General features: G+C 37.3%; 1 protein-coding gene across 4 annotated transcripts in view; it reads left to right on the top strand.

Annotated features, from left to right (window-relative positions):
- The window catches only part of AK9 (adenylate kinase 9), a 111,840-nt gene that overhangs the window by 17,202 nt on the left and 81,528 nt on the right, over positions 1-13,110 (top strand). For all 4 annotated transcript variants that reach the window (XR_006654191.2, XM_053914159.1, XM_053914158.1 and 1 more), the window contains exons 8-11: positions 1,913-2,101; positions 8,629-8,757; positions 10,686-10,760; positions 12,897-12,995. Coding sequence is in view for 3 of the 4 variants with exons in the window: in XM_053914159.1 (XP_053770134.1) it covers positions 1,913-2,101; positions 8,629-8,757; positions 10,686-10,760; positions 12,897-12,995 (492 nt within the window). In the remaining variant the exon portion in view is untranslated. The remainder of the gene's footprint in view (positions 1-1,912; positions 2,102-8,628; positions 8,758-10,685; positions 10,761-12,896; positions 12,996-13,110) is intronic.

The following is a 13,110-nucleotide window of genomic DNA, read 5'->3' as shown; positions in this document are numbered from 1 at the left end:
TAGGGTCCATCAATCCTTCAGCATCCGTGAACCTCCTAAAATTATGTGCAAAATTTTGTATGTTATGTGCATCCTTCTGAAACAAAAGCCTACAACTTTCATCATATTCTGAAGGGGGTTTGTACTTCAAACAAATGGTTAAGGGCCGGTGGTCTTCTGCAGCAGTGGTACTCACAGTCCAGCTTCAGGACCACTCACGCAGCAGCGCTCAGAAGCTTGTGAGAAATGCAAATTCCTGCTGTATACTTGAAACTAATATAAAATAATATTGAATGTCAACTATAATTGAAGAATGTTTTAAAAGAAATAAATGCAAATAAATAATCCTCCCATCTCTACATAGAGGTGGCCTGAAGAAATCAGAATATGAGCAAGGAAGGTTGTAAAGTTTCTTATTTCTTTGTTTCTCAGAGTTATGGTACATGGACTGTTGGCATCAGAATCACTGAGGATGCTGGTTAAAATGGCTAAGCCTCACTCCAGACTTAATAAGTCACAAGGGGGAACAGAAACTTCTATTTGTAATTCTCTATGTACAGTTATACCCTAGTGTTTGAGAACCACATCCATAGAATATCATCCAGAGTTTTTTGCCCTGGAAATTATTCAGAGCAGGATTTATAGCCCCAAACCCTAGTTGTCATTACCAATGTGCCACAGGGCATGGGCTGTGGATCAGAAGGCCTGGCTCCAAGTCGGAGTCTCCTCTGATGACATTGTGGTCAGAGACCAGAGCCCTAACCTGCCAGCGCAGCTCTTCTCTGATCAGCAGAGCGGCCTTAATCATGATGTTGGATCACTTCTCTTATATGATTAGTTTGAGAATCGAGTCAGAGGTTACACATGTGACAGCACTTTGAAAGAAGAAAATTACTCACAGACTTTGGTTTTGGCTTTTTTTTTACTCTCCAGACTCAGTTTTCTCATTTACAGAATTAAAAGTGTAGACTAGAATAGATGACCATTCAGGTCCCATTCATGATTGACATTTTATAAAATACTTCACCTATAAAATGATAAATATTGAAAATACACAGTATTTTTTGTTGAAAATATGTAGCTATTCCCCCATTTTCCTCCATTCTCATCCTGTTATTTTTTAAAATTACAGTTGACATTCAATATTATTTTATATTAGTTTCAGGTATATAGCATAATGGTTAGACATATAATTTATGAAGTGATCTCTCCAATAAATATAGTACCTACCTGGCACATACATAGTTATTATAATATTATTAACTATTTTCTTCATGCTGTACTTTACATCCCTGTGACTATTTTATAACTGCCAATTTGTACTTCTTAATCCTTCACCTTTTTCACTCAGCCCCTCTCAAATCCTGGCAACCATCAGTTTGTTCTCTGTATTTATGAATCTGTTTCTGTTTTTGCTTTTTTGTTGTGTTCTTCAGATTCCACATATAAGTGAAGTCATACGGTATTTGTCTTTCTGTATGACTTATTTCACTTAGTATAATATCCTCTAGGTTCATCCATGTTGTCACAAATGGTAAGATTTCACTCTTTATTGTGGTCAAGTAACTCCATTTCATGTCTGTACCACTTCTTCTTATCTTTCTGAAACTAATCTGACAGAATTGCAGGCTAAACTGATTTTCTAATGTATTTCTCTTTTTCTGCCGTTCTTATAACCCTCTTCTTTCATGTTAAAATGTCTGATATTTTCTCATATATATATTTTTTGGATAAAGAAAAGTGTTGCCATAGCATAAAAGTTGTGTCTTGTGCCTCTCTTGGCATGTAATGAAACCCGATACAAAATAACGCTTAAAAAATATTACATTCGCTCAGGGTTTTAAGGGATTTTTTGGTTTATGTATTGCGTAATACGCAAGTAGGAAGTAAAAGCGTATTTAACATGTTTTAAATGATTGCTAATGTTTCTTAGTGCCCTGACTATGATTTATGCCGAAGAGTTTCTGGGCAAAGGCAGCACAGTACCACAGGGTACATATACACACGAGATCAGTGGGATCTAGAATTCATTGAGAATCAGAGGAAAAAAAAGAAAGAAGCCCAAAAAGGAGGAAAAGGCGAAGAAGAAGGGGAAGAGGAAGAAGAGCAAGAAGAAGAAGAGGTAATATCCTAATACCACATACTGCACTTTTAAAAATTTGTGACAATTACATTAGATAAGAGAAAATAACAGATAATACAGATATATTTTTAACATTTTAAAAAATTTAGTCTGGAGGAAATAGCAAAGATATTTCACATTCTCAAGAACTATTAAATCATAATCTGAAGGTCATAAATTTAACCTTCTTGTCAGTATGGAAGTCCCTCTACATGCTGTCAGCTAATCTGCTTTATTTCATAGCAACAGAGAGTTATTGGCCAAATTCTACGTATCAAGCATTATACAAGTTACAGTGAGGAGTTGGAGCAATAAAAGACAAAGTGTAGTATGAAGAGCAAGGTAGCCCGGGTATAATGCAATTTATGAGGTTAACATAACCCTGATTCCAAACTCAGACAAAGAGAGCACATGAAACAAAATCTATAGCCCAATTTCACATATAGATGTTAAACCATCCTAAAGTCAGTACTAGTAAGCCTAATGCAGTAGGGCATCAAAGTATCTTCTACCACAAGTTAGTGAGGAAAATTTAATATTAAGAAATCTGTTAACAGGTGAGGGGCTGGATTTGGCCCACTGGAGTGGGGCAGGCTATAGTTAGTCAATTCCTGCTCTACTGAAATATACATGTGATTTCTATTATAAATTTATAATTTTGTATAATTTTTATACTTTCTATAATTTATTATTATAATATTACAAGTAAATACTATTTCTGTTAGGTCCTATACCCTATTAATTTATAGATGGACACATTGCAAACCAATTGCTCAGTAGAAAAGATAACCTCCAGAGGTTACAGTTCTATTGCCCTATAGGATATTAAGCTGCCTAGCTTCTAAAATTGCTGTTTCATTTCGGTGATTATATATGCTTCAACTTTGTCATACTGCTGATTCCCTCACTAATGGGTTCAATGAATCTTTGACATTTGTTCTTTCATTTAAGACTAGATCTTAAAAATTCTCATTACAAGACAAAATAATATCATAACCATGTATGGCAGTGAATGTTAGCTACACTTAGCATGGTGATCATTTTGCAGTGTATATAAATATTGAGTCATTATGTTGTGCATCTGAAACTATATGATGTTATGTCAATTCTGTTTGAATAAAAACCTGTTCATGTAAGAAAGGCTATTGAAAAACATAAAACAATCTTCCCTATGCAAATAAGGCATTGTATAATAGCATCTATTCCAGATCTTTTTTTTAAAAAAAAGGAAAACCTCATAGCAAATAGGAATTTTAAAGTATGCTATTTTAGCATGAATAGAACACACCATCTTAAATAAAAAATGGTGAGACACAGAGGTCACAACTCAGTTATACAGGCCATGGTTAAGTCAATTTGTGATTGTTGGCCAGGGATATAATTGGAAAGAGTGAAGAATGGGGTAGGCTAGGCCCACACTGTCTGATATGGTAGCCACTAGCTCCGTGTGCCTATTTAAATTTAAATTAGTTAAAATTATATAAAATTAGAAATTTAGTTCCTCAGTAGCACTAGCTACATTTGACATGCTCAGTGACCACACATGGCTGTCTCCCAAATTGGACAGCACAGCCACAGAGCATTTCCATTACTGCAGAAAGTTCCTGTACACAGCGAGAGAGTGCATTCCCTTCTTCAGAGGACATCTCCCTCTCAGCTCCAGCCCAGCCAACTCGTGCCATGAGGGAAAAGTGGCCTATTTTTACCAGGTAGTCTGGTTTCTCCAGAGAAACTAAAATCAACATCATAAAATAAAGTAGTTGGCAAGTAATCTGAAAATTGTTAAACACACTGTAGTCTGTGGTAAATTTGGTATTAAGATATCTGTTAACAGATGATGGGCTAGATTAAATTATGGAAAGATAGGAAGGGAAAGGAGAAGAGGAAGGAGAAAGAAAATAGAGAAGATAGGAAGATAATTAGAAATAATGAAATTATGAACAACTGTATGCCAAAAAACTAGACAACCTGCATGAAATGGATAAATTCCTAGAAACATACATTCTTCCAAAACTAAATCAGGAAGAATAAGAGAATCTGAATAGACAGAGTACACCTAGTGAAAATGAACCAGTAATCAAAACTCCCAACAAACAAAACTCCTGGACTGGATAGCTTCACAGGTGAATTTTACCAAACATTCTGGAAGGAACTAACACATCTCCTTCTCAAACTATTTTTAAAAATTCAAGAGGGGGGAAGGCTCCCAAGCTCATTTTACAAGGCCAGCATCATCCTAATACCAAAGCCAGAACAAGAAAATTCCAAAAAAATAAAATTATAGGCCAATATCCCTAATGAACATAGATGCTAAAATCCTCAACAAAATATTAGCAAGCTGAATAGAGCAATGCATCAAAAAGATCATACACCATGACCAAGTGGGATTTGTTTCAGGAATGCAAGGTTGGTGCAACATTTGCAAATCTATAAATGTGATACACCACATAAACAAAATGAAGGATAAAAACCACATGATCATATCAATAGATGGGAAAAAAAAGCATTTGATAAAATCCAGCACCCATTTATGATAAAAACTCTCAGCAGAGTGGGGATGGAGGAAACATACATAAACATAATAAAGGCCATATGTATGACAAACCCACTGCCAGCATCATACTCAACAGGCAAAAACTACAAGTGTTCCCCTAAGACTGGAAACAAGACAGGGATGTCCACTTTCACCTCTTTAGTACTGGAAGTCCTCGCCACAGCAGTCAGACAAGAAGAAATAAAAGGCATCCCAATTAGAAAGAAAGAAGTAAAACTGTCTTTATTACAGATGACATGATACTGTACATAGAGAACCCCAAAGATTCCACCAAGAAACTACTAGAACTAATAAGTGAGTTCAGCAAAATAGCAAAATACAAATTAATATCCAGAAATCAGTTGCATTTTTATATGCCAATTATGAGCTGACAGAAAGGGAAATTAAGAAAACAATCCCATTCACAATTGCTTCAAAAAGAATAAGGTACCTAGGAATAAGCCTAACCAAGATGTAAAAGACCTGTACTCAGAAAATTATAAGACACTGAAGAAAGAAATTGAAGGAGATACAAATAAGTGGAAGCACATACCATGTTCATGGATAGGAAGAATTTACACCATTAAAATGTCCATACTACCCGAAGCAATCTATAGATTCATTACAATTCCTGTCAAGACTCCAATGATATATTTCACAGGACTAGAACAGATATTTCAGAAATTTATATGGAACCACAAAAGGCCTCACATAGCAACAGTGATCCTGAGAAAGAAGAACAAAGTTGGAGGAGTCATGCTACCTAATATGAAGCTATACTCTAAGGCCCTATTACACCCTGGTACTGGCATAAAAATAGACACATAGATCAATGGAACAGAATAGAGGGCCCAGAAATAAATCCACCCTTTATACTCAATTAATATTCAACAGAGGAAGCAAGCACATACAATGGGCTAACAATAGTTTATTCAATAAATGGTGTTGGGAAAATTGGACAGACATGTACAGAACAATGAAACTAGACCACCTTCTTACACCACACACAAGAATAAATTCAAAATGGATTAAAGACTTAAATGTTAGACCTAAAGCCACAAAAATCCTAGAGAAAAACACGGGCAGCAAAATCTTGAACATTGCTCATAGCAATATTTTATCAGATATATCTCCCCAGGCAAGGGAAATGAGAAAAAATAAACAAATGAAATTATATCGAACTAAAAAGTTTTTGCACAGCAGAAGAAATCATCAACAAAATAAAAAGACAATCCTCAGAATGGGGGAGAACATGTACACCAATACATCTGATAAGGGGCTAATAACCAAAATTTATAAAGAATTTACAAAACTAACACCAAAAAAAACAACCCAATTAAAAAATGGGCAAAGGACACTTCTCCAAAGAGGACATACAGATGGCCAATAGACATATGAAAAGATGCTCAACGTCACTAGTCATCAGAGAGATGCAAATTAAAACCACAATGAGGTATCATCTCACACCAGTCAGAATGGCTATCATCAATAAATCAACAAACAAGTGCTGGTGAGGATGTGGAGAAAGGGGAACACTTTTGTACTGATGGTGGGAATGCAGACTGGTGCAGCCACTGTGGAAGGCAGTGTGGAGATACCTCAAAAAATTAAAAATGGATCACCCTTTTGACCCAGTGATCCCACTTCTGGGAATATATCTGAAGGAACCCAAAACACTAATTCGACAGAATATAAGCACCCTGTGTTAATTGCAGTGTTATTTACAATTGCCAAGATATGGAAGCAGCCCAAGTGGCCATTAGTAAATAAGTGGATAAAGCAACTATGGGACATTTGCACAATGGAATACTACTCACACATAAAAAAGAAGAAAGTTTTGTCCTTTGCAATATGGATGGACCTGGAGAACATTATGCTAAATTAAATAAGCCAGTCAGAGAAAGACAAATACCACGTGATTTCACTCATATGTGGAATCTAATGAACAAACTGAACTAACAAGCAAAATAGAGACAGACTCTTAGATGGAGAGCAGGATGACAGCTAAGGGGAGGGGAGGGGAGGAGGTGGAGGGATTGAGCAAAAGGATAAAGGACACATGGTCACAGACAACAGTGTAGTGATTGCCAGAGTTGAGGGTTAGGGGTAGAAGGGGACTAAAGGGTAATGGAAAAAATATACAATAATAAATAAATAGGAAAAGAAGATAGGGAGATAATTAGAGATAATTAAATGCTGCAGAAGATAATTAAACTATGCCTTTAGGCTGGATCCAGCCCCCAGACCCCAGCTTATTGTGATCTCTGCCAAATGGCACAGCCATGTTCAGAGGCAAACCTGCCACCCACTGGGGTCGATGGTGTGAAAGTGTTCACCTTTATATAGATACAAATGTGAACAATGTCCCTGAATTTCTGTTACTGTTCTCCTGACTGCCACTTTCCTTGACCCTCCCCATCCCATCCCATTCTTTCCAGAAGCCAGAGCCATTTTTTAAAGCTATGACCCTCAGTGACTTTCTTTCACCTTAGGTGAAAATCCAAACACCTTCTCACTTGGCTTACAAGGCCAACAACCCAGCCTCTCTGATCTCATCCCCGCTGTCTCTCCCAGCCTACTCACTTATTCCAGCCGCATCAGCCTTCCACCTAGTCTTCAGCAATTTCTTGCTTATCTGTCTGCCCCACTGAATGTAGGCTTTATGCAGCAGGGAGAGAGATCTATATCCCCCATGTCCGTAACCATCCTCTGTATACAGTGGGTATAATAAGGAGCTGTGTAATGACTGAATGCACGAGAGTCCTAGCAAAGCCCTCTGCTACAGAGAGAAAGAAGACATCTTCTGGAAAAGATAGTGTGTATTAAGCTACTTTGTTTATTTTTTCAATTTTTAAATTATTTTATTGTTGTTCAATTAGAGTTGTCTGCATTTTCTCCCAGCTACTTTGAAATGTATGATTTTGGGCTCAGTAATTTTACTGTTAGGAGCTATTCTAAGGGAAAATATTAGCAATATAAAGATTTATCTACAAAGCTATTCGGTGAAATGTTATTTGTAATTGTGGAAAATGTAAAACCTTCTTGCTGTCCAACTTTAGAATACTTAAATAATCATATACTTAAGGTTATTATATTATTTGACCAATACAATAGTAATTAAAGCATTTCAGATAAGTTATAAATTAGCTTATATAATAGATAGTATAATTCAAATGGTATAAAACATAGATTTGTATGCATTGATATAACTAGAATTAATAATTAGATAATAAATATGATGATAATAATAATAGAATAATAAATGTGATATTGAACACTGTCCAGGCCTTGGGCTAACTTTCACACGCACTGTTCCCTCTGCCTGGAAACATTCATTCTCCAGAAATCTGTGTGGCCCCCTCCCTCATTTCCTTCTGGGTTCTACTCAAAGTTACTTGTCAGAGAACCTTTCCATGACCTCCTGATTAACATAGCACCTTCTCCCTTTACTCTTCAACCCCTGAGTCCTGCATTCTCTTTCCTGTACTGAACCACCACCTAACCTGTTCTATATTTATTTGTCTACTTATGTTCTTTATCTCCCAACTGGAATGTGTGGTCTAGGATCCCCAGTGTCTTAGTTGGTTTTATTCACTGTAGTATCTCAAGCTTCTAAAAGTGCCTATACATAGTAGGCACCTGATCAATCTTTACTGAATGAGTGAATGAACAAACTAAAACCTCAGGTATGCAGAGAAAATAGAATTACTTTATTTTGTCTCTAAAAACCTGATGTTCTCTCCCTTCTCTTCCCTACTCATTGAGAAGCACAAAGAAATTAATAAGTATGAAAGTCAATTTCAAGTTTTATTCATCTGTAAAGGCCCTTTAGGGTGTTTAATCTTTCTTAAATAAAAACCCTCAGTCTCTGATTTTCCCTTCTGGTTGCTTCTCCCTCCAAAATGGCATCTTAGTGTAAAGAGGAAGGGATGTGGGTTGTAATTAAGTAATCATGATGATGAAGTTATTTAAAATCTTTTCTTTTTCCTGTTAGGCATTTATTGCTGAAATGCAGATGGTGGCTGAAATTCTCCAACATTTAATTCAGAGGCCTGAGGATTATTTGGAAAATATTGAGAGCCTCGTTAAACTTTATAAGGAGATAGTTCTTCATGCTTTAGAGGTAAGAACAAGATATATTGCTGAAAATGGGAATATTCATGTTTGTGTTCTCACTAAAGAGCTTTCACGTTTACTCACCCCTGTATATCATCTGCCTGACCTTCCTCCTCTTGAATTTGGTAGAATGCCTTTAGAATAAAGTTTCCATCCCGAAGGCTGCTTCAAAGAACAATATTATTTTACTTTTGCAAAGCATTAGTTGTTGAAAGGTGCTAAATGAACTGCAGTTTTCAAAAGTCACTAGGGGAATTCGTTTATGGTTGGAGATTGAAAACCCATGTAAGAGGCTATGTAGTAAAATCATTTTCAATCTGTAAGTTATGAGTTTATCAAAACAATTGTATACTTAAGGTGCATCTTTTATTTTAAAAGGAATTGTTAGTTTATTTAAATTGCAGTCTAAAGGAGAATTATCCCCAGATTGGTTTCTGTGGCAATGCCATTCAAAGTTGATTGTATGTGAACATGAAAAGGCCATTATATATTTTATAATAAGAAATTTTGAATTAAAATAATCAGTGTTTTAAGAATATGGTTACTAAAATTACAGTTATGTGAAAAACATATTTTATATGGCCAAAAATCCAGGAAAGACCACCAAATTTGCGTTGGAAATTTATTCACCAAACATTTATTGAACCTGGGTATTGGTCCAGACATACAGCCAGGCAATAGAACAACAAGCTCCCCAAACCCTCTTCCTGTTTGACAGAGAAACTAAAATAATTTGTTGTTTTTTGTTGTTTTATGATGTTTATATATTTTTTAAGACAAATAAGTAAACCATTTTAATTCTCATCATCTATCCCCCAAAATGAGAATCAATTTTTTTCCCTTTTTATTTAATTTATTGGGATGATACAGGTTAACAAAATTATACAGGTTTCAGGTGCACAGTTCCACAACACATCCTCCGTACACTGTACTGTGTGTTCACCACCCAAGTCAAGTCTCCGTCCATCACCGTTTATCCCCCCCTGTACCCTCCTCCACTGCCCTCCCCTTGGCAGTCACCATGCTGTTTCTGCGTCCATGAGAAAACCAAATTTGTTCCTCCTCTTCAATCTCTGACCTTTAAACATAGCTTCTTAACAGCAATTTACATGTCTGTGTATAACATTCTGTCTCCCTTCAACAAAAACGTCCTGCATAGTCCTAAAGTGGCTAGTACTGGGCATGAAATAAAGCATAATTAAAAGCAGATTCAGAAAATTAGAGAACTGTATTCACAGGGGGGAAATAAGCAGAGATAGTCTCTTCAAGGTAAGTGCATGGTCTTCCATACTCATGTGACCGGTGCCCAGTGCGGTGCCCAAAGTATGGTGAGCGGTAAATGCTTAGCAGATGTTCAGCTGAACAAGTGATGAGATCACAAGGAAAAAAAACGATGGCTTCAGTTGCATTACGGGTAAGACTTCTGGAAATAAATTTTTAAACACCTCATTCAGATTAAAAGATAAACTGGTAATATATCCACATCAATTATGAAAAAGTCATAGAAATGTTTTTTTTAACCTGTAAGTTCTCACCCTTCTGAGAGAAACAGACCACAGATATGAGCAGACAGGTCGCAAAAGTGAAAGGCAAAAGAGTAACAAGGCTCTAGAAAAAATGTTCAGCTTCACTGATTATGAAAAATGCTAATCAAGATAATGAAGTATCATTTCCATGATCAAATTGTAAAAGTTGAACAAGGAATAAGACTTCCTAATGCTAGGAAGAATACAGTAAAGCAAACACAAGCCGCTAAAAGGAGTGGAAATCAGTGTGGTCATGTTGAATAGCTTGAGCACTGAAAATAACATGCAGTATATCATGCGTAAAGCATTTTAGCTTTCAAGATTTCTTCATAGAATATTAAAATTCTTACCTTGTATTCAGTTTTCCCAGTGATTCTAGATTATAGTGCTTCTTTCCTATTACTTGCAGGAAGTAATGGCTGAACACAATTCCCTGTATTTCATTGAGCTAGATGGAAACAGACCCCCAGAGGAGCTCTTCACGGTAAGTGCAGTTTTCAGTAAATATATTCCGCAGTTTGGAAAATGAAAAAGTTGTTGACTGGATTGTTCTTATTTTAACAACCATCAGAAATATATTTAAATTTAAGCCATTTATTGTTTGAAAAATTCATTTTGACCCTTAAAAATCTCTGTATGACCAAAAGTGCCTCAAAGAAAAATAAAAGCAAACAGCGGCTACAAGCACATGATAAGATGCTTACCATGAGTCGCTAGAGAAATGCAAAACAAAGCCATAGTGAAATACCATTTCACACCTACTAAGATACCTGAAATTAAAAAAACAAAAACAAAAACGGGGCTAACAAGTGTGGCAAGGATGTGGAAAAATTGGAAACCTCATACATTGCTGGTAGGGTTGTAAAATGGTGTAGCAGAAAGGCAGAACCTAGTCTGGTGAAAAATAATCTGAAATAATTTGAAAACTGAAGCTCTAAGGCTGAGCAGCTGGAAGGACAGATCTGACATTACTGAGAGGGGGACTGTGGGAGAAGTGTGTTTGAGGTGGGGTGGTGGTGAGGGTGGATCATGAGTTTTATCTTGCACGTGTACATGTGAAGTAAGTAGCAGACATCTGTGCAATAATAGAAGATAAATATTTGTCTCTGCCCCTGGTTCCTGACACAGAGCTCCCCAAACCCTTGTGATTTCCTAAATGACAAGAGCACTAAGAGCATCTTTTGTTTTATTGAGGTGACTCTGAGTAGGCTCCTGGAGGTCTCCTGGATAGGGACTGGGCACCAGAAAGACCTGTTTCTTAAAGGACATAATAAAGGTTACAGATGAACAACCAGATGAAGAGATCCATAGGGTGAGGTCTGAGAGGGCCCCAAACTCAGGAGCTTCTGCCCCTGTGGTGTTGGGGCTGTGTCACCATCCTGGTGTAGACGTGTTCGCCAACCTGGAAGCTCTCCAAACCCCATACGATTGGGATTTTATGGAGGTGTCCTTACAAAGGCGTGATGAATTATCAACTCTGTGTCTAACCCCTCTCCCTCACCTGGAGGATAAGGACTGAAAATTCCAAGCTGCTCTTTTGTTTTTCTCACATCCCACATTCAATGCATCAAGCATACACAGCAGGCTTCTTCTTTGAAATGTATCCAAAATTTGACCCCTTTCTGCAACCTAAGATGCACTTTCCTCAAGGCAGAAACTCCAACAGGCCTGTTTGAAACTTGCCAAGCCTGTTAAAGCCCTGTTTGGCATTGGTACCCTGGTGCTTCTGCCCACATTCCACTGGCTAAAACAAGTTACATGGAGAAGCTCAACACCAATGCAATAGGCAATGTACTTTACTGAACATGAACTAGGGAACTAACAAGGAAAGGGAGGGAAGGGTGAATTGTGGATAAATAATACAATCTCCCACAGATTACCATGTGCCATCAGGACTTTGTCTATCTCACCATCTCTCAACACAGACTCTGTTTCAAATTCTCCCATAGAGTGCCATAAACTAGGTGGTTTAAACTGGCAGGACTTTATTTTCGCATGGTTCTGCAGGCTAGAAGTCCAAAATCAATGTGTTGGTGGGGTCATGCTCCCTCCAACGCCTCCAGGGTACTCATCCTTGCCTCTTCTGGCTTATAGTAATCCCGGGCATCCCTTGACTTGTGGCAACCTAACTCCAGTATCTGCTTCTGTCTTCTTGTGACAGTCTTCCCTCTGCCTGCAGAGGTCCTGTAGAGCTAGACCTCTAAGGACGTGAATATTTGGGGATGAGAAGGAAGACTGGTATTGGTTGGGTTGCTTCCTTCCAAAAGATATGGTGAGGTCTTGACCTCCAATGCCTATGAATGTGACTTTATTTGGAAACAGGGCCTTTTCAGATGAATCAAGTGAGAATGAGGTCATACTGAATTATGGTGGGCCCCACTGCAATGTGACTGGCGTCCTTACAAGAGAAGAGACTCAGACACAGAGGGAGGAGGTGGCTACGTGACAACAAAGGCAGGGACTGGAGTGATGTGTCTATAAGCCAAGGAACACCAAAGATTGCCAGTAAACAACCAGAACTAGGAGGAAGCAGGGAAATATTCTACTCATGAGCTCATCACTTCTCAGAATATTTGAGATGTTCAAATGCCATTGTATTTAATTTGTTCTTTAAATTTAGACGGTTGTGAGTCGACTTAAGTTTCTGAACCTACGAAGAGCAGCTATTTTAACTAAACTTCAGAGTGCAGAGGAAGAAGTGAATGATACAATGGACAATGTAAGTTATTTTTAACTGAAAGTGAACATTTTTACTATGTGCTGTTACCTTAATTTGTATCCTTTCAAGGTTCAAAAGGAGTTTTGGGATGCCTTTTATAAAAATTGACTTGATT

Source organism: Desmodus rotundus, chromosome 11 (genome assembly GCF_022682495.2).
Source record: "Desmodus rotundus isolate HL8 chromosome 11, HLdesRot8A.1, whole genome shotgun sequence".
In the NCBI taxonomy this organism is placed as follows: domain Eukaryota; kingdom Metazoa; phylum Chordata; class Mammalia; order Chiroptera; family Phyllostomidae; genus Desmodus; species Desmodus rotundus.
Note: the sequence above shows the minus strand (reverse complement) of the source record. Positions and strands in the feature narration are given on the sequence as shown.